The sequence below is a fragment of the Neomonachus schauinslandi genome, chromosome 6 (genome assembly GCF_002201575.2).
Source record: "Neomonachus schauinslandi chromosome 6, ASM220157v2, whole genome shotgun sequence".
NCBI lineage: Eukaryota > Metazoa > Chordata > Mammalia > Carnivora > Phocidae > Neomonachus > Neomonachus schauinslandi.
In genome coordinates, this window is record NC_058408.1 from 103,127,961 (window position 1) to 103,154,540 (window position 26,580).

General features: G+C 38.1%; 1 protein-coding gene across 3 annotated transcripts in view; it reads left to right on the forward strand.

Moving 5' to 3' along the window:
• Positions 1 to 26,580, forward strand: part of KAT6B (lysine acetyltransferase 6B) — a 170,340-nt gene that overhangs the window by 112,344 nt on the left and 31,416 nt on the right. Inside the window, exons 4-12 of one of the 3 annotated variants that reach the window (XM_044916078.1) lie at positions 4,791 to 4,906; positions 5,145 to 5,226; positions 7,643 to 7,775; positions 10,765 to 11,696; positions 12,720 to 12,841; positions 14,390 to 14,505; positions 16,259 to 16,400; positions 19,589 to 19,750; positions 23,097 to 23,190. In XM_044916078.1, coding sequence (XP_044772013.1) covers positions 4,791 to 4,906; positions 5,145 to 5,226; positions 7,643 to 7,775; positions 10,765 to 11,696; positions 12,720 to 12,841; positions 14,390 to 14,505; positions 16,259 to 16,400; positions 19,589 to 19,750; positions 23,097 to 23,190 — 1,899 coding nt within the window. The remainder of the gene's footprint in view (positions 1 to 4,790; positions 4,907 to 5,144; positions 5,227 to 7,642; positions 7,776 to 10,764; positions 11,697 to 12,719; positions 12,842 to 14,389; positions 14,506 to 16,258; positions 16,401 to 19,588; positions 19,751 to 23,096; positions 23,191 to 26,580) is intronic. The other 2 variants (XM_044916079.1, XM_044916080.1) reach the window with 2 other exon arrangements.

Sequence of the window (26,580 nt, forward strand, 5' to 3'; positions counted from 1 at the left end):
CACACACACACACACACACACACACACACACACACACACACACACACACCTTTATCCATTCATCTAATGCACACTTGGGCTGCTTCTGTAATTTGGCTATTATAAATAATGCTGCTATAAACACCAGGGTGCATATGTCCCTTTGAATTAGTGTTTTTGATTCTTTGGGTAAATACCCAGTAGTGTAATTACTGGATCATATGGTAATTCTATTTTTAATTTTTTGAGGAACCTCCATACTGTTTCCCACAGTGGCTGCACCAGTTTGCCTTCCCACCAACAGTGCACAGGATTCCTTTTTCTCCACATCTTCACCAACACTTGTTTCTTGTGTTTTTTATTTTAGTCATTAGGACAGGTGTGAAGTGGTATCTCATTGTAGTTTTGATTTGCATTTCCCTGAGAAGTGATGAGCATCTTTTCATGTATCTGCTGGCCATCTGTATGTCGTCTTTGGAGAAATGTCTGTTCATGTCTTCTGCCCATTTTTTAATTGGATTATTTGTTTTTTGGGTGTTTTGTAAGTTTTTTATATGTTTTGGATACTAACCCTTTATCTGGTGTGTCGTTTGCAAATATCTTCTCCCTTTCAGTAGCTTGTCTTTTAGTTCTGTTGATTGTTTTCTTCGCTGTGCAGAAGCTTTTTATATTCATTTAGTCCCAGTGGTTTAATTTTGCTTTTATTTCCCTTGCCTCAGGAGACATATCTAGGAAAAAAAGTTGCTACAGCCAGTGTCAGAGAAGGTACTGCCTGGGCTTTCTTCTAGGATTTGTATGGCTTCAGGCCTCACATTTAGGTCTTTAATCCATTTTGAGTTTCTTTTTGTCAGTGGTGTAAGAAAGTGGATCAGCTTCATTCTTTTGCATGGAGCTGTCCAGTTTTCCCAGCACCATTTGTTGAAGAGACTGTCTTTTTCCCATTGCATATTGTTGCCTCCTTTGTCAGCGATTCATTGACCATATAATTGTGGGTTTGTTTCTGAGCTTTTTATTCTGTTCCATTGATCTATGTGTCTATTTTTGTGCCAGTATCATAATGTTTTGATTACTGCAGCTTTGTAGTATAACTTGAAATCTGGAATTGTGATACTTCCAGGTTTGTTTTTTCTTTTACAAGATTGCTTTGGCCATTCAGGATCTTTTGTGGTTCCACACAGATTTTAGGATTATTTGTTCTAGTTCTAGAAAAAATGCTATTGGTATTTTGATAGGAATTGCATTAAATCTGTAGATTGCTTTGGGTAATATGGACATTTTAACAATATTTGTTCTTCAACCCATTAGCATGGAATGTCTTTCCATTTCTTTGCATTGTCTTAAATTTCTTTCATCGATGTTTTATAGTTTTCAGAGTATAGGTCTTTCACCTCCTTGGTTAAGTTTATTTTGGGTTCAGTTGTAAATGGGATTGTTTTCTTAATTTCTCTTTCTGCTGCTTCATTATTGGTGTATAGAAATGCAAGAGATTTCTGTAGATTGATTTTTGTATCCTGTGACTTTACTGAATTCATTTATTAGTGCTAATAGTTTTATGGTGGAGTCTTTGGGTTTTCTGTATAATCATGTCATCTACAAATAGTGAAAGTTTTACTTTTTCCTTACCAGTTTGGATGCCTTTTATTCCTTTTTCTTGTCTGATTGCTGTGGCTAGGACTTCCAGTACTCTGTTGAATAAAAGTGGTGAGAGTGGACATTCTTGTCTTATTCTTGACCTTAAGGGTAAAGTTCTCAGTTTTTGTTTTTGTTTAAGATTTTATTTATTTTTTAAGTAAACTCTCTCCCCAATATGGGGCGCAAACTCATGACCCTATGTCTAAGAGTCACATGCCTCACTGACTGAGCCAGTGAGGTACCCCGAAAACTCCACTGAGGATGATGCTAGCTGTGCCAAGACCTCATTTTCTTGCTGGCTGTTAGGTGAATGACATTCCCTGCTTCTAAAGGCCACTCATATTTCTTGGCTTCTGGTCTCTCCTTCTTTCTTCCATCTTCAAAGCTAGCTAAGCTGGGTGGAGTCTTTCATATCCTCCCTTTTCCATCTCATTTTACTAACCCATCTGGAAAAGATCTCTGCTTTTAAGTACTCATGATTAGATTGGCCCTACCCAGATAACCCAGGATAATTTCCTTGTCTTAAGATCTGTACCCTTAGTCATAGCTGCAAAGTCCCGTTTACCATGTCCAGTGATCCAGGTACAGGTTACAGGGATTATGGCGTAGACATCTTCGGGGGGGCATTGTTCCGTCTACTCCAGAACCCATGTTGTTTTCCTCCCACAGTACTTCCTCCAGAAATTACTTTTACTGGTTTGTGGTTTCATTGGTACTTGTTTAATTATAAACAGTATTCCTTTGGTTTTGCTAGATAAAACTACTGTAAGTGACTAGTGCTTCATGTGTGTTTGTAATAAGAATGAGTGAGTGAATGAATACATACTGTGCTCTCAGATCTGATAAACTGCACATTACAAAAGTAAAACAAACTCCAGAAAGACAAACCACCATGAATTGTGTCAGCAGAGAGATCCTACATTGCAGAGGGAATTGTTGAGTTTATGGAATGGTTAAACAGGAGGTAAGGAATTTCATTATCACTAGCATTTTTGTCCTTTATCTAATTACTGTAATTGTGTAGTGGTATATCAAGACTCAGTTACAGTCTTTTGTGTTAATTTAAAGTGGCCGTGAGAAAATAAAATGGAAATGTTTCTTCATCCCTCAGCATCCTTTACAGAGTCATAGAAATTTAGAGCTGGAAGGGATCTATGGCCAATTCTCTTGAGCTAAATAAAGGTAAGATTGCTGCCTAAAGGAAAGATTGGCTGAAGATTTTAGAATTTGACAGGGTAGCTTAAGTCATAGTTTTGAGATATAATATTGCTTAAAGTGAGAGAAAGCAATAAGAGGAAGAATATTCCTTGCTCTTGATTGGCAGTGGCTGAAATACATTAATTTTCAAAATGTGTAATTATTAAAAAGTATTTTCCATAGGATCTCTGTGAGAATAAATAATAAACTATAATAAGATGTGAATTACCTTAGTTACTGAATATTAAACTACAAAGTACAAAAACAGATTTAAATGGAGAGAAAAATCTAGTGCATGAAATTGAGGTCATATGTGCTAGTGATGTATGACTTACAGGAAGTAATAAGAAGGGGGAAAAAGAGAAGTAAATGGTACACTTTTAAGCTGATGGGACCTATTTTAAGGGTGGAATTTAAATTGCTGTTCTTTAAAACTTGAGTTCTTACCCTCCCCCAACTATATAAGGGGGGGGGAACCCTGATCAAAGTAAATCTCTCCCCTCCCCCCTTCAGAGTATACTTCTTAAAGTGGACCAGCAAGCTGTCTTTGTTTGCTGTTCCCGAGCAGAAAGACGTGATTGATACCATTTTTATATATTTCAACTTCCTCCCCCTGTACTAATTTGAATGAGAGGAGCCTTTATAAAAGAATAGTGTCATAGGTTAAATGCATCTGCCTGGGTCTCTCTGCAGCCTGAGGTTGTAATCCTATGACAACATTTTATTTGCTCAACATCTTAAATACAGATGTTTGGATTTTTTTTAAACTCAGGAATAGTGTGCTTTTATTAACGGTATTGATGATTGATTTTGAATGTTTTTACTTCAAAAAGCCAAATCTCCTAGTGGGTGGAATTTTACGAAGCACCTGTTAAGCTTTAGGGAGGAGGACCTTTTTGGCAGCAACCCAAAATACATATTTAAACAATGAGCCTGCCAAAGTCAGGAAATTATAAAACAGTTTTGAAATTGCAGAATCTGCCTTTTTTATTACCCTCAGGTTTCTTTTGCAGCTTAGTTATAAGTTCTTTCACGTGGGATTTACTAATGTTTAAGACCAGATTTAGAAAAATAAAATCAAGCTTAGAGATCTCAGGTTTGTGTGATAAAAGACCATCACATTTTAAACTGAACTGTCTTCCAAAAAGTGTAGGCTCATAGTCCCTAAGCCTTTTGGAGAAATCTATGACTCTGTGTAGTCTGGGTGGCTTCCTTGAGTGGTGTTGCCCCTCAGGGTCTCCACTTTTCCTCTGTGATGTGAGCGAAGCTAGATGAAAAGTGTGCCCGGAACAGTGTGAAAAAGCTGGACACTCAGGAAAATGGGGGAAGCCTGCAGGGGTGTTGCTTCTTGGCATATTCCATTCGACCTGGATCTTCCAACTTCTTAACTCTCAAGTTCATGATTTCTGCTTCTACTTCCAAAATTTAAATGCAGGACGCAGAGGCAAGAGGGCAACAGTATCTTCTTTGTATGTCCCAGCAATGGGATATTCTCTGTATAATATTTTTTTTTTGCATTTGTAATTGTATTTTTAAGCAGCTCGTTTTTTTTATTTAGCTGTCATTTTAAGTTCTGTGTTTTTGAACTTCATACTTTCCTCACAGTCCAGCAAACCGGCAAACTTTGTGTAAATGGTGGTTGATGAGGAGGGCCAGGGCAGTAAGGAGATGAACCGAAGGCACAGGAATGAGAACGTGATTGGAGCATACGTTGTCTTCAAGTTCTCCAAGACTTGTGATGGGAACTGGTATAAATTTCCCAAATTTCTCTTAGGGAAACATTTGTATAGTCACTCAGTTACGTACAGGGGGGGAAAAAAGGCAGAAAGGGAAGCGTAATTCAGATTCTCTGATGTTGTTGTATTTTCCAGTTCTTTAGGTCTTTAACTGACATTATCACTCTCTGTTAAATATGAGGGAATGAGAGTTGAAAAAATCTAAAGCCGCATTCCCATAAAGCAATTTGCTTTTTATTCTTCTAGGACACCCATCCTGTTTGAAATTTTGTCCTGAATTAACAACAAACGTAAAGGCCTTAAGGTGGCAGTGCATCGAATGCAAGACATGCAGTGCATGTAGAATCCAAGGCAAAAATGCAGTAAGTATGGCTCTCAGTAGTCTATCTCCAACTAAATTGTGAGTTTTCGGTGTTAAGGTTTTTATTTTTGTAGAGTGTTGCTATTTTGTTTTAAAGATTTAAATACAATGTGATGTCAGATTTCAGCAGGGATCGTGCTACCCCTTCATTATTTTTGATTATTGTTCGTCGGATAAGAATTTGTGGCCTTTCACAGCTGATTTCAGTCTCAATTACTCTCTAATATGTTATCTTACAGGATAATATGCTTTTTTGTGACTCCTGTGATAGAGGATTCCATATGGAGTGCTGTGACCCCCCACTTTCCAGAATGCCAAAAGGTGAACTTTTAAACCATAGTAAAAATGTGTTTTATTACGTACTCATTAGCCTTGTCCAGCCCAGAGGTATACAGGTTCCATAAGCATTTATTCATCCCTCCCACCCTCCTTGTTCCTGTGGGTTTGGCACAGGTTGTGGACAGAGGAGTCTAAAAGCATTTAGTTTGCGGGCAATGTATATAATAAAGACTCTAATTCAGACACAGGGATAAAGAAGAGCATTCCTCTCCCAAAACCATTCCCTTATTAGAATAAATTTAGATTAGGTATGTCAGAAGTTTAGAACATTCTCCATATTATTCAGTACTGTGTTCAGAGGTGAGAAATTACCTATTTTCCATAATGGTTGTAATGATGTCTCCAAAGTCCTACAACAGGAGCCATCCCACGTTTCTTGGCCATTAGTCGATAATGTAAACATGGGCATATGAACTCTTTTATCTGGGTATATCCATATGGCATATGGATTTTTGTCTCTATTTGTTGTGTAAGTAAGCCTAGCTCAGCCTCCTTCTCCTCATTTTATAATATATTAAGCATTAGAAATTACTGCCTCTTTATAAAATTTATTCATTTTTTTATTGTGAAAGATTTAGTAAATACAGATTGACAAGAAGGAATAAGAAAATCAGAAATTCCTTCCCAGCTCCCTACACACTTTTTTAAAAAAAAGAAATGGAACATTCTATACATGTTTTTGTAATCTTACGTCTTTTCCATCTTTATAAGATTCTAACGTCCCCACATCACTAAATGCTCTCCTAAACACAGTTTTTAATGAGTGCATAAAACTCTATAGTATAGAGCAGGCGTTACACACCCGGTGACTGGGGGCCGCAGTTAGGTTTTGTTGGGAACAACATACATCTATTTTAAGACTCCTTTAAATGCACTGCAGGCGAGCTGGCACAGTATTTTTAAAATTTTGAATTTGCGTCTTTTAGGTGGAGTATGCATGTTCCAACTTGCCCCAATCTCGCTCCTCCCTCTTGTCTTGAATTCCAGCTTGCTTCAGTCACATGCATTATCCCTGGGTGGCTCCTGAGCATATTTGATTGTGCAACCCCATGTATAAACAAACCATAACTTACTTAACCAATCCCCTATGGTGGACATTACAAATGTTTCAATTTTTTCCATCCACAATTATTTCCTTAAGATAAATTCCTAGGGGAGGAAGTGCTGGATCAAAGGCTATGTACATGAAATGTTGTATCAGTTTTCAGACCGACCACCAGTGTGTGAGAATACCTGTTTTCCTGTATTATGACCAACACTCACCATTACTATATGTCATTAAGTCCAAGACACAGTTTTAAAAAAAAAAAATCGGATGCTTTTTGTAGGCAATAGTGTCTCAGACTCAATGAAATACAGTGCTATTATTTAAAATTTTTACCAATGTGATAATAGAAAAAAAGATGTCTGGTAATTTTTTTCTTTAAGCAGTGAGATTGAAAGCATTTTGTGTTTGATTATTGGCTGTTTGTAAAATGCTTGTTTTTACCCATTAATCATTTTTCTCTTGGTGTTTTCACCTTTTTCTTACTGATTTGTAGAAGCTCTTTATATTTTTATGTAGTCCAATCCATGAATCTTTGTCTTTATGGCTTTAGTCTTAAATGTCAGTCGTGCTAAAATTAAATATCCACATATTTTTCCTGATACTTGTAACATTTAATTTTGTCATAATATTCATCTGCATAGAATTTATTTTTATAAAGGATAGGAAGTAATTCTTTTCCTTCCTATAGATGGCTGTTTGTTCTATCACCACTTCACTGAGTCATTGCATCCTTTCCCCAGTGACTTGAAATACGACCTTTTGATATGCTAAACTTTTTTATAGGCTTCAGTTGTTTGGGTCTAAAAATTCTTGTCCAGTGACCTATTTCCCTATGCCAGATGTATAGTTTTAATTATTGCAGTTCCAGAGTACTTAAAAATTGTTTTAATTCAAAAATTATCTTTTATACTGATACTTTCTTTTTTTTTTTTAGTGTGGAAGAGTTCCAGAAAGAAATAAAAACAAATATTTTTTTTTTCCCCAGAAATTCCAAAAACCGATTGACTTGAAAATGTGTCCCTCTAATTGAAAGATACATAATATCTGACAGGATCGGATTTTCCTGTGTGTTTGTGTGTTGGAGGGAGGTTTGGTGACATGTTGCGAAAAGCCTCATAGAAGGGTTCAGAGATAGGGGCAGCCCTCTGCTCTCACCACCTTGACCCTGGGGGGAAATTGACCTTTAATGATGACTTCCTGAGGAGGATGACACAAGGGAATGACCTACCTTCTTGAATAAAGTTCTGCATATGGCACCCTTGGGCAGCTTATTTCAGCTGCAGTTTATATTTAATATCTTCTCCTAAAATGAAACATTAAAATATTTTTCTCATATATATATTAATTCAGGGATGTGGATTTGCCAAGTCTGCAGACCAAAGAAAAAGGGAAGAAAACTACTTCATGAGAAAGCTGCACAAATAAAACGACGATATGCAAAACCCATTGGACGACCGAAAAATAAATTAAAGCAACGATTGTTGTAGGTTGAGATCTTATCAAAAGAAATCTTTTATGTTGTGCTTTAAAATATAGGCAATTGTAACCCCCTTAGATTCCATTAACTTTTTAGCATCATTTTACAAACTCAAGGGATGAGGAATAGTTCTCCTTTTGCATAAGCTGTGGAAATTTTTTGAAAATAATATTTTTAATTACAATTGGCATTTGGGGAGCTTCTGTTGGCAGTATCTGTGATGTAGCAGGATGGAAGCAGAATGTAAGAATTGGAAACAATCATTCTGCCTACTTTATTACTGGCTGAGCATTAGAAAAGCTTAATTATATAAATATTTTTATGGGGATTTTAAAACAAGAGAGGGATTTATTCACATCTGTGAGTGAATCTCTTTTGTCACTCCGGGTGGCATTTTAGAAAAAAAAACCTTCTCTTTTCTGGTGCTAATTTAGTATTACAGCATTTAAGATCCCTTATATGAAATAGGAGCCTCTGAGAAACCTGTAAATGACTGTCCTCATGTTTGCACACAAAGAGTTAGAACTGTTTGGTATGTGCACATGTGTGCAGACATAGACATACGAAATAGTATGTTCACAGTGGCCTGCACATCTACTATGATAACTTCATTTCTACTAGCCTATGGCCATATAGTTGCCATTAAAGCCCAGTAGAACATTTAGCCAGAGTTACTTAGATAAGTAGAGGAAGGATAAGGGGAGAAAGGATGTGGTTTTTTTTTTTTAAAACCTTTAGAATATAGAATTGACTATCAACGTTAAATAGGGAGTTGCATATCTAAAGGAGTTCTGTCACTAAGACCATGGCCCGCCTCTTTAAGCTTAGTAAAAGGGAATAGGTGCTCTCTGCATACATTGTGAACAAACACCAGATATCTTACTTACTTGCTACTCTTCCCCCTAATTTAACTGAAGCAATTCACTACCTTACCTGCTCTCAGAAAAACCATCAACTCCTGCACCTCTGTTTCCCAACGGAGAAATAGAAAATGCATGTTCCTTTATAGTTTTTTTTTTTTTTTTTTTATGAAAGCCCTTTAACTGGTGGACATTTTTTAAATGGAATTTTTGTTAATTTCTCGGGGCAAACATGAAACGTTTATTAATAACATCTTTCATATTAGCATCATTTGAAGTAGAAATTATATGTTTTTGCATTCATCCTGTGTAAGCATTGTTCTCAAAATGGGACTGTATCCTCAGGGCCCAATTAAAAATACCAAATTAGGATATAAACTTTCCAGACAAAGGACACAGCTGAAAATTGCATCTGGCACCAGTCCTCACTTTTTGTTTGTCCAAAATTGTCCTTTGAGCTTAGGAATTTTTAAGACAGTCTAGGGAGTTTTCCTTTTTACATGCTTTATAAGCATCTTATCCTTTCTGGGCAATCGATTCCAGATACAGTCCAAATGCAGCATTCTAATGGGAAACATTTTAGCTCAGATGATTGTTTATTGGTAACCCTCACTGTGACACTAGAGATCTCCAGTGTTAACCTGATTTGGCTGGATCATTGGTGTAGGGCAAAGCTCTTGGTGGTGGAGCTGCCTCAGATGAGCCCAGTAGCTCGCCCCGTTGCTGCACCAGAGTCCACTGCAGCTGACTGCTGAAATTGTTCGTTAATGTTCAAGATGACCATTAACATGTGCTCTTCTATTTGTAATTAAGATATTTTTATAATGGAGTATCATATCATTTTCAGGCTTCCATTTCTTCATTATGAGCCTTCAGCTAAATTGATAATTTTTAAAGTGCATTCTTGGGCCCCGGCACTGCCATAATTCACATGCAGATGTTTCTATTGTATAAAATTCTGCTGCAAAATGGGTAGCTTTCTAAGCCCTAGCCTGAGGTGAAGGCAGGCAGCTGCTGTTCCTCTAAGCAGCTGTGGTAGCGGAATGGCCACTGGTCTCTATTGACCACACAGCTGGATGGGCAGAACCAGCCTCAAATGAGCTGAAATAGTGTATAAAGATTCTAATGCCAAGTATCTGATAAAGACCATGGTAAATGTGCTGCTTCTTCACCAGACTTTTCCATGTCATGTCTGACCTGCTGTAGCTTTTCTTTAATCATTTCTTCAGTTTTTGCTATTGTTGTCCTTTTTTCAGCAATATTTTATGCTGTAATTAATTGTCTCCTCGACTTAGAGAGTATTATTGGTTATCTTACCATCCTAAGCATAAGCTGCCGAGAGGAAGAGGATATCTTTAATGTTTTCTTTAACAACAACAACAACAAAGTACTAATTTATAGACCTACCCAAATTCTATTTATATAAATTTTCCAATTGAATTAAAATTGCTTCTCACTAGAGATTAGATGCACTTTTCACGTCTAGATAATACTTAATGACTTATGTCCTTTACTGCCTTTTTTTTTTTTTTTTAAAGATTTTATTTATTCATTTGAGACAGAGAGAGAGAGAGAGAGAGCATGAGCAGGGGAGAGGCAGAGGGAGAGGGAGAAGCAGGCTCCCAGCCGAGCCAGGAGCCAGACATGGGGCTCGATCCCAGGACCCTGGGATCATGACTTGAGCCGAAGGCAGACGCTTAACCATCTGAGCCACCCAGGCGCCCCAAGTCCTTTACTACTTTTTAAAAGACATAGGAAATCATAACGACTTGTGACCACACAGGGGGTACCATTTTTATTTAAGTATAATGAAAGCATTGCGTGTTCTTTGAGTTGCTTCAAAAATTGCCTTACTTCTATGGCCCCTGGGTCCATGCGGCTTCTTCCAGTCCCTCTTGGCTGGGCCCTGGGAGGATCATGACATGCACATGTGGTGGCCGCTCCCCTTTTGAACAGAGAAACACCTAGATGGAGGCACACACACACACACACACACACACACATAGTTCTGAGGGTTGCAGTTCGGCTTCTTAAGTTTAAGCACATTGAATGCATCTAGTTGCTATAGATTTGTTTTAGATACCTTTATAATTCTATTATTAAATGCTGATACTATTCTTTAAATTTTTGCCTAGGTCTGTAACCAGTGATGAAGGATCCATGAATGCATTCACAGGAAGGGGGTCACCTGGTAGGGGTCAAAAGACTAAAGTCTGTACCACACCTTCATCTGGTCATGCTGCATCTGGGAAGGACTCAAGCAGCAGATTGGCTGTTACAGACCCCACTCGGCCTGGTGCCACCACCAAAATCACCACCACCTCCACCTACATTTCTGCCTCTACACTTAAAGTTAACAAGAAAACCAAAGGGCTCATTGATGGCCTTACTAAGTTTTTTACACCATCACCTGATGGTCGCAGATCACGAGGTGAAATAATAGACTTTTCAAAGCACTATCGTCCAAGGAAAAAGGTCTCTCAGAAACAGTCATGCACTTCTCATGTGTTGGCTACAGGTACCACACAAAAGCTAAAACCTCCACCTTCTTCACTTCCACCCCCAACCCCCATCTCTGGTCAGAGCCCCAGTTCACAAAAGTCCACCACCTCCACTTCTTCTACCTCTCCCCAGAGTTGTTCTAGCCAGTCCAGTGTGCCCTCCTTTAGCAGTCTGACTAAGAACAGCCAGCTGAAGGCACTCTTTGATGGACTCTCTCATATCTATACCACTCAGGGACAGTCTCGAAAAAAGGGACACCCAAGTTACGCACCACCCAAACGTATGCGTCGTAAAACTGAATTATCTTCCACGGCAAAATCTAAAGCCCATTTCTTTGGAAAAAGAGATATTAGAAGTAGGTTTATTGCTCACTCCTCCTCCTCTAGCTGGGGGATGGCTAGAGGACGTATTTTTAAAGCAATTGCTCACTTCAAGCGAACAACTTATCTTAAAAAGCACAGGATGCTAGGCAGATTAAAATATAAAGTGACCCCTCAGATGGGGACCCCCTCACCAGGGAAGGGGAGCTTGACAGACGGAAGGATTAAACCTGATCAGGATGATGGTAAGCAAAAGGTCAAAGCTCCAACCAAACCTGCGTCCCGTCCCTTTCTCCCCAACCCCGAAAAAAATAAATCAATCAGTTCCTATTTGTCACATAGGTCTTAGCTATTTCTCTCGTTCTCACTTCACTTTCATACAGAAGCAGTGAAACTTTGACCTTTTTCTAATGCTGACTAAACCTCCAAAATGTTTTTTCCCAACTAATACTCTCCCACCTTTTATTATTTATTTCCATCCGTAGTGACACTAGGACCCCAGACGCCCCCGTAGTGTTGCTTACGGCTTTGTAGTCCCGCATGAGTAGCCGCTGTCACGCTTCTGCCGCGTTCCCTGCCGTGCCGCCGCCTCGGCCATGGCGCTGCTTGCTTCTGTGCCTCAGTGCTTCCCGCTGCGGCGGGGGGGTGGGGGTGTAAGCTCCTCATTGCCGCTCCCTCCGCTCCGTGGCTTTCTCATGACCGAGTCCATCCTGCTTCCTTCTCCACAAAGCCTGATCTGTGATTCTGTGAAGTGTGCTTTTGGGTGTGTGTGTGTGTCTGTGTGTGTATTCACTGTAGGGAGAAAACGGATTTCATGATTTCATTTAACAAATTGGCCCGTTGCATTGGCTACCCTTTATAAACCAAAACAACAACAACAAAAAAGAACCAAAAATGTGTCATTTCGACAAAGCGGTAGAATTTTTTTTTTTTTAATCTCAAAAGGGATAATGGGAATTCTATAACTAGACATTGATAGAACTTCTAATCTCGGCTGAAAAATATGATTTTTGCTTTGTATTGCTCTTTCCCTCGTTTGTTTGTTGAAACTATAAAAAGATGACAGTGGTAATTCAAATAAAAATTTGGGTACAGTAGGGAAAGGGTACTGCTGGATCTTTTGAGCAGTGCTTAGATATAAAAGCTTATAAAGCTTAAAAAAAATCCCTGTTTGCCCACTATGCTAATTTGGTGCCATTTTGGTAATGTATGGTGGTTACTCATGATTCAAGTCAGTGAATGCACTTTCTGCTGGTTTTAAATGACAGATACTGAAATCAAAATAAGCATCAAACAAGAAAGTACAGATATAAATGTGATTGGAAACAAGGATACCGTTACTGAAGAGGATTTGGATGTTTTTAAGCAGGCCCAGGAACTTTCTTGGGAGGTAAGGCCAGGATACCGCATTATAGTAACAAGGATAATACGTGATTTTTGTATTTGTGACTATTACGAAATTACTGCTTTGATTTTACAGCGAATCCCCCCTCAGAATCCTTTGTGGTCCTTTAACTGTTATCATGATTGTTGTTGTTGACTCTAGCTTCAAAAGCAGAGTGACTTTATAGAGTTGTCTCCACTCTCAAAAGTTGATAAGGGCTCAGCTGGTCTCAGAAAATAGACCAGAGTAACAGTAGTTGAAGCAGATTTGGAAAAATGCTTCTAGGTATGAAGGACCAGATTTCTGATTATTTTTGTGGAAATGTAGAAAATAGCAGTTTTAAATGGTTAAAAAGAACATCGCTTTTAAATTTACCAATGGTTCTTCCAACACAGATGGCCAGCCATATGAAAAATGTCTCGTAATTTTAACACTTTGGCATTGATTAAGACAATATTGTGTTGCGTGATCAGTTATAATCACTTTTATTTTCATTGTCCAGTAATTTGTTTAAATGATTCCACTTAAAATAGTAACTCCAGGTAGTTTATTGTCACCAAAACAGGTAACAGGTAAGGCTTTTGGACTTTTCAAGGTCAGATTTATTATGGAGCATGAATTTGTTACATCAGTAGACCACATTCAGTTTCTATGGCAAACTTCACAGACAGACCTCACTTTCTTTTTGGTGTGGGGAGGGGGCTACCTGTAGGCTCTCAAGCTTTATTTTTAGGAGCAGCCACTTGGGCTAAATACTTCTGACAGTTTCTAATTTAAGGGGCTGTTGGATATTTCCATTCCTCATCTGCCCCATTGCCCCAACAATACCCTTTGTATTGTTTTCCTTTGGCTAAGATAAATGTCAGAAATTCCCCCAGTTTCTTTGATCTGAAGTCCTTAAATACTATCAAATTTTCAGCCTACTTCTGCTGTTCATAGATAGACCTGATGAACAATAGGCCATTATCTGAAAGATGCTGTTAAATTTTAAGTCCTTTCTTTCCAGTACGGTAACACCAGCATTTCACTCATGAACATTTGTCTGTATCAGGCAGGCACAGTTCTTAACCTCATATAGCTTACTGCTTGGGAGTAAGGGAAGTAAGAGGAGATGGATATTAAACTGCAGACTTTCACAATTGATGATATAATTACAGTTGGGATCACTTTTAACTTCATGGAGGAACAGGGGACTATAAGAGTATCTAACAGCCGGATCATCTTCTAATTTACTCAGTTTTAATGCATTGCACCAGGTCATTAAATTCATCCAGTTCAGTAGACATTCGTATGTATTTACCTTGTACTCATTTCCTGTCTTGGTAATACTGTTTCTTAGGGTATTAGTTTGTTTATTATGAATCTTATACAAAGTTGATGATTATTTTACAAGGTCCTCTAATGTGTTTTCAACAACATGAAAATTCCCCATGAAGATTAGTGTCTGTTCTTGGTAGGTTTTCATATCCACTGGTGAAAGAACCAAAAGGTAAGTGAAGAAATCCTCTTCTAATACACACATTTTTATTTCCTTTCTTTTCTTTTCTCTGACAGAAAATAGAGTGTGAAAGTGGAGTGGAAGACTGTGGCCGGTACCCTTCTGTAATAGAATTCGGGAAATACGAAATCCAAACCTGGTACTCCTCGCCTTACCCACAGGAATATGCAAGGTAATGGAACAGCCCAGAAGGTATATAACTTGAATGTCATATTTGTGAGGAAGGGGAATTCTCGGTTCTGAAGCAGGAATTAGGTGATTTTCAGGACATAAATTTTGATAGTGGAGTCTAAGCGCTTCCAAAACTACTACTTTTGCCAGCGTCTTTTTATAGTAGTTGTCACTGTTCTATGTAAACTCCTTCCACTCCTTAGTTACACGGGCATTGTAAATTTTGCCTTTGAGCTACATGCTTTCTCCTCTGGTTAATTGGACAAATGTTGTTTGTGGATGAAACCATATAAGGAGAAAAAACACTGGCCACTGTAAAGTAGTTGGTGGTTTCTTCTCATTGCCCTGTTTATTTTCCTAATTAGACCTGTTCATTTATCTCTGATATCTGACATTTTGTTTTCAAGCTTTTTACAGAAATGTAGCAGAAGAAGGAAAAATGAAAGAAAGTAGGTGGGGGTGGGTAGCCTTAAGAGACCCTTCCGCAAATCTTTACTTCTAGAGCACTTTTAGAGCCATTTGTGACTAACTTGTTAAAAATGAAGAGAAAATAATGATCCTAGAGTTTTCTTTTGTCTTGAACTAAGATTAGCTGTGAAATTGTCTTGAACTAATATGTCTAAAAATGGGTATCTTGTGAACAGATTTCTTCCTTCAGGTATATCAGGATATACTTTATTAGTATCTTCTCAAATGTTTTAGCCTGTGAAGTTTCTGACAATCACAAACTTGCTTTCCTTCTAGAGTAGATAATTGTCCTTTTCTCCATCACGTTGGTGTCTGGCCCATATTCTACTGGAGAAAATGGGGAGGGTGTTTTAGAAGTTAAGTGGCAGAGTAAGAGTCAGGAGTCTTGGTTTCTCTTTCTAGCTTATATCACTTGGCTGTGTGCTCTTGAACAACTTTTTAAAAACACCTGTGAGCTTCAATTGGTATGGGTAATCATAAGTCATGCGTTCTGAGAGCTGTAGCTAACTTTCCCCAAAACCATTCTACCCATTCTTATACCCCAAAGACCTAGAAAGTGCTTCTAAACATTTTCTTACAAGACTAACAAAGTGTTTAAGTGTGATCGGGCACACATTAAAAATGTTACAATTTTAAAGGTGGAGAAAAAGTCATCATGGGAGAGAAATCTGTTTGTATAATGTTATTTAGAGTCGGTGGAATTGGTAGAAACAAGATCTTTTTATTTTACATTTATTACTTTAGATATATATGTTTATGATAAGACTTTAAAGTTACCTCATCCATCAATAGAAATGTTAACTAAATTCTAGGACTTCTCTGCCTTATATAAGTACACAGATCATTTTTAAAAATAATGAATTCACTTCCCTCTGAGTAAAAGATGATTACAGTTACACCACTGACCATATATACTATTGACACTATGATATTAAATCTGAAATTTGAAAAATACTCATGTTCACCTGACAGCAGGTCATCCTTATTGATTTTTCAAGTAGTGGTTCCAGGTCTGAAAACCTTTTGGTCTATATAACATTTCTAAGGAAACAAATGATTTGTTCACAAAATGATGGCAGCAAATATTATTATATTGAAAAATAACGTGAGCTTTGTACATTCTCTTTACTACTGGTTTTCTGTTTTCTTTTTCTTTTCTTGGAACTACTTCTTCCAAATACTATTGCAGCTTTATTATGACTTGGAGAAAATTGAATAATATTTAATATTTTTTCCTGAACAGTATAATCAATCTGATAGATTCTTTGATTTTAAAATTTTAACAGATTACCAAAGCTTTACCTGTGTGAATTCTGTCTTAAATATATGAAAAGTAAAAATATTTTGTTAAGACACTCAAAGAAATGTGGATGGTTTCATCCTCCAGCAAATGAAATTTACCGAAGGAAAGACCTTTCAGTATTTGAGGTAAGCATGTGTAAATAAAAAATTCAGCTTTTGAGACCTAGTTCTTTCAATTGTTGGTTATGTTCTGATTTGTTTCTAGAAGGTGCACAGTATATTTGATTTTGGCATTCGAATTTAGACTGCTCTTTTAAAGTATCTCCGTGTTTTGGAATGTTTAACCATATTGAACAGCTATTTAGATTGATGATGAATTCCTACTTCATCACATTAACTTTTTTGTCTTCCCCCAAATCCCTGTCTGCACCAGATATATTCACCAGTGAATTTATGATCTTCTCAGCTCTTTGTAAATTCTGCTTTCTTTGGCAGGAGAAATTAGCTTTGTTCAGCAGCTCCAGCCAATGTCTGGCAGGTGCTCACTCTTCCGGGGAATTGAGCAGCTGTACATATCTCCTCAATACACAACCACCTGTGTTTCCATCCATTTCTTGGCACAGTGGATAATCCTTTTGGTGAGACCCTAGCAGATGTTGGGACTGCCCCCCTCATCTGGGTAGATGGCCACCCCTGGAGAACTCTGCTGTTCGCAGGAACCCCTTGTGGCCATGTGTCTGTCATTGTGGGTTCTTAAAGACATTTTGTGTTTTCAGAACTGATTTAGTAGCAGAAGGTCTTTGCCTGTATATCGTTTCATTGTTTCATCATGTTCTATTGTCAGTTTCACGGATCCAGTTTAGCTGTGTCACTTGTACCTTGAGGAGACCAAGCCTTTCTTTCGTGTTCTTGCCTATTCTCAGGGATTCTTCATTCTCTCCTTTATTCTTGTTCCTCCCTTTGAGCATTTCCATTGCTCTGCCTAATTCCCTTCTCTGTTACCTATGTCGGTTTTCATGCATGGGTGCTCAGAACAAGCCCTCTTACACAGCAGACATGATGTCTTTTTTTTCTCTGAAATACAGTTTTACTTTAGGTTTCTCTATTTTTGAGTTGTTCAGACTGAAATTTATTATTCTGCCCCACATTTCACTTTAGTTCTGGTGGGTAATGTCTCGCATTATATTTAATATAGGGGAGGGTCCTACAGAGGTTTCTCTCATTGACTAAGCTACCTCTCACAGACAAGCCAGGGCCTGCTACTTTTTCCGACGGCCAGTCAGAGAACACAGTAACTCCAGCTGCATCTTAGGCGTTTTTTAAAGACCTTCTTCGTGGTTGTATCAGGCTCTTTTGGTAAGCTTGAAGGAAGAAGGGTATTGTTGCTGGGACGATTTAATGATATATTAGTACTTACGAAAGGATAGGTGCAGGGTTTCTCAACCTGGGCACTATGCACTACTCAGGCTAGATAGTTCTTCGGTGTAGGGGGCATCCTGTGCATTGCAGGGTGTTCGGTGGCATCCGTGGCCTCTACCCACTAAATGCTAGTAGGACCACATTGCTTCCAGCTGTAATAAGCAACATTTTCTCCAGACATAGTGTCACTTAGGAGGCAAAAGTACTCCCATTGAGGCCCCCTGGGCTAGAGGGAATGCTGAATGCAAGTCATTTAGTTCATCTTGGGACGTTACTCAGTCAGCCCCCACCAGGTGAGACAACAGAGCTATTCTCATTTGAGGCTTAGAACTAATGTCACAAGTTCAACTTTCCTGTTGGATCCTTCCTTCATGCCTTGGATACTTTCTTAACCGAAATGAAATGAAATGAAAATCACTGTCTCTTTGTTTCCCAAAGGACAAAACACGTTGTTGCCTTTAAGTAACGGTGAAGAAAATCAGCATGAACCTGCGTGTGGGCTTTAAGCTCTCACAAATCCTGGGAGAGTCCTCTCCAGGATAAGAGAGTCAATCTTGGTAGTCTGATAGCAATGGTCTGCAGGTGCTTTTGAACCATCACCGAGATCAGAGGGGAAAAATGAAAGACAAATTAGTAAAATTTATGCATAAAAATATTTGAAGGAATTGGATTATCTGTGCCAAGATCCCTATTCTAGAATCCAAGTTAATACTTAGAGAACAGCATATAAGAAACTTTTCTCTTAGTAGTTTCCTAAGTAACTTTTACAATAAATGAAGAGTAATCATAAATTAATACTTTCCTGTCTTTATCCCTCTTGAAAGCATGCATATTAGGCCTTACACAGCTGATAAGAATTTGCTTCAGCATCATCGTCTGTTTTTCTGGCTCATCAACACCTACATCTCTGTCTTTCCTTTTTGTAATGTCCTACCATTTCCGAAAGGACCGGACTCTCAAATACATAAAAACTTCCTTTAATTAAAGAGAGAATTGTATCCTCTGTGTCCGTTGCCCATATTTGATTATGTTGCTATGCGTGGGACCTAGGTTTCATCCAAGGGAAATAGTTATATGAAGTCTAAAAATAATTTGCGCAATATGAGAACCTGTATGGTCCACAGGAGACTGGAGAACGGTCAAGTTCGTTGTTACAGAGCTCTGGTTAGCAAATATCCACTTCCCCTAAGCATAGTGCTAGGGAAGTTCTTGAATCTGCTGTGCTTTTGGTTTTCAACAAGTAACTACATTTGATCAAAGAAATTGGCATCTGTGCCTAGCCTCCTGTCTATAACCATCAGTATCACAGCTTGATTCTTTTATTTTGAAGAGAAGTAGACTGTAATCATGGTACTTATTGTAGGTTGAAATTCATCTCACTTTCTCTGTAAGTATTCCCAACATAGAAATTTTATCTCTTCCAATTACATTTAAAATGATGCTTGGGATAAAACCAAAATGGAATCCTCTTTTGCTCATCTACACTTCCAAGGAATCAGAATAATACTGTTCATTTATTTTATTTTTACATGAAGTCCTTTTGAAAACAACATAAAGTTTGACTTACTTGAGCGGTATTTTGATGTGTTTATGTTTCTTTAATTCAGATTTACTTGGTTCAAAAAGAGAGGACATGCCTGATCGTTTTTTACTTGTAGTAAATTGCAAATAAGAATGATGACTCTTTCATTAGTGGTTTCGGCTTTCTTCAGGTAGCCTAAAGAGAGATTTAAGCTAACTTAAATTTACCCTAATTTAAGAGAAAAAGTGGAATTCTTACTTGCCAAGTGACGGCTGTTTTCTGGTTGACTTGATACTTGTTTAATGGAGTAGTTTAATCTCTCAGTTTGGGATTTGGAAATAAAATTATATGCTTTCCAAAATACCATATAAAAATAATTTTATATTGAGCGGTATTTTTATGTTAAATAATGTTGTCTGTTTCTCTTTGCTAGGTTGATGGGAATATGAGCAAAATTTATTGCCAAAACCTTTGCTTGTTAGCCAAGCTCTTCCTGGACCACAAAACGTTGTATTATGATGTCGAGCCATTCCTTTTTTATGTCCTTACAAAAAATGATGAAAAGGGCTGTCATCTGGTTGGATACTTCTCTAAGGTAAAACAAGAGCCAGTATGACCTTCATTTTCTTATTCAAAACGTTTTTGGTAGAGCCCAATTCTTTGAACAGGGTTTTTTTGGGGTTTTTTTTATGACTGTAATTTGAGTAAGTGAAACATACTTCTGAAAAGCTCAGGTTCTTGTTCAGAGCTTATTTTAAAAAAACAGAACAAAACAAAACAATAAACATCGTGCCTAGAAAGTGTGTAAAGGACCTCAGCAGTGTTTGCTCTCTTGACTTTTAACAGCCATGTAACATTATTAATTGCTGCCTTGCAGACCACCTAGCATCTTTGATTTTTTTAAATGTTAAGCTTATTTCCCTTGCCCCCCTCTCAGTGGTGTCAACATGAAGGTTTCAGCGTAGTGTAGCATTTAAGAGATGGTTCTCATTTCCCCTCCTTGTATTCCCTCTGTGGTCATCAGGAGCTCAGTGAGTTGGAACGTTGACATTTGGACAGTCAAGGTGATATAATGACGAGGTTTACTCTTTTGTCTCTTAACTCTTTATGCTACTGTTTTAAGATCTAAAGTAGCCTCACCTTTAGAAAGCCTAAGTATCTCCAGCTGTTAACATAGGGAAGCCCTTGACATACTGAGTGGATATAGTTTGTCTTTTATCTTCACATTCCTCTGTACAAAGGCTTCTGATAATAACTCACATGCAATAAGGAAACACTGAGTTTGGAGATATTTACCAGGTAATAAGCTTAACTTTTCTTAGGCACCTAGGAGATAGTTCTATGTGCCAGGATGGTAATTACAAGAGTTCTGTGCACACAGTCAATGATCTGAACCCTGTATTTTATTTATTTTATGATACAGTTTTGCGTATTAGGTGATAAGTGAATTTTAATGACTCTACTCTTGCATAATAAATGGAATGCCTTATGGAAGTGTCATTTTCATGGAATATCAAAAGACAGAGTATGTATGAAGGTCCTTTGCAAACTGCAGTTTTTCTAAATTTTAGAATCAACACAGAGGTCATAAACAGAAATATAAATAAGTGACAGCATTCATGAGAACTAGCCTCAATATTTTAATACACATATTTGGTAAGACTCCAAAACAAAAAAGATGAAAGTTAATTTGCACACAGCAGGTTAAAAAAGATGACAGAGAAGTAACACAAAATAAAACAATAAATAGGAAATCTATTTATATAATGCATAAAACATCTTAACCTTTTGTATAGGTTTATAAAGATCTTTTTCTCCAATGAGTTAAAAGGAATAGTGGTCATGGGGTGCCTGCCTGGCTGGCTCAGTCAGTAGACCATGCAACTCTGGGTCTCAGGTTTGTAAGTTTGAGCCCCACGTTGGGTAGAGATTACTTAAAAAAAAAAAAAAAATAGTGGTCAGGATGGTCCTTCCTCTTAGAAAATGGCATTTCTTGGGGTGCCTGGGTGGCTCAGCCAGCCAGGGTCTTGAGTTCAACCCCACAGTGGGCTCCATGCTGGGCGTGGAGCCTACTTTAAAGAAAGAAAGAAAGAAAATGGTGTTTCTTTCAATGTGTCTATGTTTAGTATATGTGCTGCCGAAGCGAGCACCAATGTGTCTATGTTTAAATGTAGATGCTTAATGGTACCTGCTGTCCTTGTCTCAATGGGTGTACTACCGTTGATGGTGAATCTTACAGTTTTAGTCTCTGCCTCTCTTCTCCCAGGGGACCCAGCATTTTACCTGGAACAAGTAAAACTTTTATTTTACAGCATGGCAGCAACCACTATCATTTCTTACTGTACATGGAAAACTCATTCTTTGGCAGTGTAGCAAAACAAAAATTAATCTTAAAAAAATCATTTTAAAAGTCTAGATACATGCAAATTAAGCCATATTCTAAATGTGTCAATTGGAGTGTGAAGGACTATGGCCCTTTGGGGTTATGCTTAAACCAAATTCTAGAGCTAGAGAATGGCCAACATGACCTAGAAAAGTTCAGCGTTAAGTCATTATATGCGTATGAGTTTCCAGGCAGATAATAGAGGACTCCAAACAGGAGGGAAAGAGGGAACGGTTATTTTATCCATAGATTGGAATTTAGCTGTTGTAACGTGTGTTACATGGTGGGAGTGGGGTGCAGGGGAGGGTTGGGCTGGCTTACAAAATCGAAAGGTAGGAATAGTTTGGGGCAAAGAAAAGAATGGCATAAAGGATGAGTCCTTTCCACCCAGAGTACGTCTCTCTTTAGATAGAGTGACCCATTTGTCTAACTTTGCCAAGAAGACTAATTATTTGAACACTAGCCTCTGCAATCCAGTTTCTTAGGGAAACTGACACACATTATTTCTTCCTCCTCATGTCTTAGAGACTCCAAGGAGAGCTACAAATGTGCAAATGTTGGGAGCACATCTTTTTCACAAAGAAATCTCTAATTCTGCCCTGTAGGGTTTTTTCCACAATTTCCTGTGATCTTTCAAATAGGTTCATTAAAGATCTGGGTGTTCTGAAGTAATTCTTTCATGTGGTTAGTACAATTTGTGGTCAATCTTATTTGTGGTTTATATTTGGCCAGAGCATTCACAACCTCAAAAGCCTTTTCCAGATCTTCTCTGTGCAGGCTTTGGCTGCTTCTGTGTACTCTGAATAAAATACTGCTGCTCTGATGCCACATCCCATGAAAATTGCAAATTTTTCCTTAACTATAGGAACTGTTTCCCGCTATATTCTTCCCAATCTTCCTTCTGGTTTCATAGTGTTGGTAATATTTTGGCCTCACTTTTGTGTGGAGGCTTTGGGGTTTCTTATTGCCCCGGTCTTTTTGATTTATTTTCCCAGTTTGAAATGCAGATTAATTATTTCTCTTGCTTTTTACTTTGACTTTTTATCCATAAGAGAAATAATATCTGCGCAGACCTACCTACCCGTACACTGTTTTCGTTTCCCTGGGGCATTTGGTGAAAGGCAAAAGACAGATTGCTGTCACAGAGTTGTAAGTTGTTCAGCAGCGTAGCCGGCTCAGTCCTACCTTACCCGTCTGGGTGACTCTCTGGATGTTTGGTGTTCTTCCCCCATCTCCCAAGTTGTTTGAGCAAGGAAATCATTTCTTGCGTACTGTCTGTGTTCTGTTTCATTTGGCTCATGTTTACTTGGATTCGTTATTCATATTTTATGCTACCAACTTTTAGGCATAAAAGCGTAATTGAGAGGCGTGCCTGGAGTTGATGGTTTGTAGTTAGCTGGTAGTTTGATTGATCAACACAATGGGGGTATTCTGCTTGATCCTGACCTAAAACATTGGCTCACCTTAGTGAACTATTGTACAAGGACGGTGGCAGGTGCAGGGAATTGCCCACTTCAGCAGAGCTCTGACATACTTGATCTGTTTCTCCTTCCCTCAGGAAAAGCTTTGCCAGCAGAAGTATAATGTCTCCTGCATAATGATCATGCCCCAGCACCAAAGGCAAGGATTTGGACGGTTTCTCATTGACTTCAGTAAGTGAAGTGCTTTACTTACTTTCATGACCCAGGGAGCTGATGGCTGTTAAAGGAAAGAATAACACATAAAACTTTATTTAATGTACTTTGTTGTTTTTATCAGTAGATAATAGGCTTTCTCTTTATATTAACATAGGTTAGAAAATCTTCCTCAAGTGAAAAATTTACTGCTGCTCACTTATTGTGCTCTAGGAAATTGAGACTAGATTTCTCGGCAGTGTCACCAGCTCACAAAGCCATGACCCTGAATGAACCGGCAGAATTCCATTCCATTCCGTGGCGCTCATACTCATTAGCACCAGAAGAGGCAATTATTTGTGATTAGAGCTAACGGAAGTATTATTTAAAAGGATTTTCAGCTTTCTAAAATTTTACCTATAATCTTACCAGTACAGAGCAAGAAAGGGATATTTCTACTTAGAAAAACAATTCTTTAGGTGGCTTATCCTTTGAATCTTTCTAGTAGAAATAACTCTCTTATTTTGTTAATTTCCCTTTTTCTATTACGGAAATTATACAATGTTTTTTTCTAGAAGGTTGCCCAAGAAATATTTTTTATACACATTCGTATCTTTAGAGTCTCTTCAATTAAAATTGGAATGATATACAAAAGGATGCATAGGACAATGTAAAAAATATGGGTAGTTTTTTTTCCTCCTTGTTTATATTATATGGGGTGTGTTGTAAATGGAGTGCTAAGGTTACATTGGCAGAATTCATTTCAAAATACCCAGATAACACAAAGGCCAAGTATCCATGATAATAGTAATTTCTGACCATGTAAAAATCTGTCACTAGGAACTGTGTGCTTCTTCATTACCAGATTGTAGTTTGTCTGATTTTAAACTGAAAGAAGGAAAATTTAGGAAATTGCATAATCTTCATAAGGTACATCAAATGCAAAAACCACAATATAAATGTGCTCAAGGAAAATCATGAAGAAATACGTTGAGTCCAAATCTTTATTACTAGATTTTGAAATATTAAAGTTGGGGTATAAAACGACTATATAGCAGTTTGGGACAGATTTGCACAATCTGTTGACATTGAGAATACTGTTCTTTTTTTGAAGTATTATTTATCGACTATTTTTATATTTTCAGTTAACATTTCTAGTTATTAATTCATTTTCTTAGTCTTATCCTTTGTTTCCTGATCTAGTTCTCCCATGGAGGGCCATCTTACCAGGAGGTCACCATTTTTATTTTACAGAGTTCTAGATGTAATCGTTCTATGGGCAAATCCCTTTTTTTTGTGTGGCCACCATTTATAAGTTGTTGCATAAACATTATGGTTTCTGATATGCATAGCAACAGTCCAAGCCTTAACCTTTTGATACTTTTAGCATCCGCGTGCCTACAGAATAAGGCAAACTCCAGAGCTCAGTATTCAAGGTATCCTAGCACCTACTTCCAGCTAATTTTTTTTAGGCTTTTTCATCTGCTAATCTCTTTTTCCTCAAATATTCTGAGCATGTTTCCATATTTCCATTCTTTGTCTGTGCAGTCCCTTTCCTGAAGTGACCACTTCCTCCTTCCCCAGCCTTCGTCTGTTCAGAATCCTACCCATTTTTAAGAGCCAGATCAAGAACCTCTTCTATTTGATCCCACCTCCTGGAGATTGATCTCATTCCCTTCTTGGCTCCTTATCTCTGTAGCATAGCACTTAGACGCAACGCCTGCTTTAGTGGTGATAACTGATGTGTCATACTTCCAACTGACTGTAAACTCCTTGGATACCTTCTTTGTTTTCAGTAGTAAGACAGTATGATCAGTAATCTGCATTCAATGTATTTTTCTTGATTTGAATGGAATCTTCAAAGTGATACATGGTACTGCCCACAGTGATTTTCTACCTAAAATTTAAAAAGGGATTACTACTTAATGGATAAAAATGCAAGTTTCTAAATACAGTAGCATCTTATTTGTACAGCATGATCTAATAGAGAAGCCTTTTACATAAGAGAACAACCCAGGAACAAAGACGTTCCCTTCTGTATTTGAGTCTACCCTGTATTTTTAAACCAGAACTCTGGAACCCATTGGAACCTTTCTAGATTGCTCAGGGCCATCATGATGAATGCCATCCATTACCATGTGTCTGGGTAGTACAGTGCTGCTGAGGGTGTAACTTTTAGATTTTTCTCTTCCTGTACCCTTGACATTGCCCCTATGCTGGGGTGGGGTAAGGAATGTGGTAAATTATTTGAATAAAGTTGAAAAGGGCTTGGTGTTACTCCTTCAGAGAAGAGGAAACTGGGGGGAGAATTTTACAATACTCAATGAAAATGGGAACTGGTGTAAACCCAATAGAAATTCAATTTAAAACAAAACAAAACAAAAAAATCCTTGGCCACAAAGTTTTAAAGAAGATAGAGTAGGCTGCTGAAAAAATTGGTAGCCTCTCCTTCTTTGGAGTTACTTAAAATAATAGTAGATAAATATCTTTCTAGAATGATTTAGATCCAATCTTGCAGAGTAAGGAGATAAACCACATGACCTCTCATAATCCTTGTCAGCCTCATAATTCAGAACTCAGGGCAAAACAGATAACGAAGGTTACTGGTTTTCTAAAATGTGCGCTTTTTTTTTTTTTTAAGGGACCTTTTAATTGTTAGATTTATTTTATTTCTGTTTTGTACATGAGCCTGAGGATCTTTTGGTCAGGGGATGTACTTTCAGTAATTCAAATAAAAGTTGTACGGCAGGAAAATATTTTGTCTATAGTAACTGCCAGTTTAGGAAGTTTAGACAAGAGCAGTGGGAAGAAGGCTGTAGCTGCCCAGCTGCCTACTTACACACTGGATTAGAGACATGGGTGCCATATGATGTGAAATGTGTAAATGTATATAAAAAACTGCAAATCCCAAAGGTTTGAACACTGTTCTCCAGGACCGTCCAGAGGGGGAATGGTCATCCATGGGACCAAATGCTGCCCTTGGAATAAGTTGTTGTCTTACTCTTCCTGGAACAGCCTGTCTGGGGTTTGCAGAGCAGGGCTCCCCAGGAGGTCATTTGCGGAGCTTGGCCAAAGTGACTAAACAATACCAACTCCTGGCCTACTCATAAACCACCTTATGGGTTTTGTGATTCTTTGCTCAGAACTTAAGTGGGTAGTGGAAGGAGTGACTGTCAAGGTTGAAGTTGATACCCCGTCTCTTTTCTCCTGGAATCTGAGATTCCTTCTCATCCCCATCTCTGTCTACACACATGCACATGTGCACACACACACCCCATACCCCACACCCCAGTCATGAGTTCATATTGTAACCTTGCATTCCAGATCAGCACCACCACAAGGTTTTATTCTGTCTTTCCACATTTCCATATTTGTAACTTAGACTTAGATGATCCAGGGCGCCTGGGTGGTTAAGTGTCCAGCTCTTGA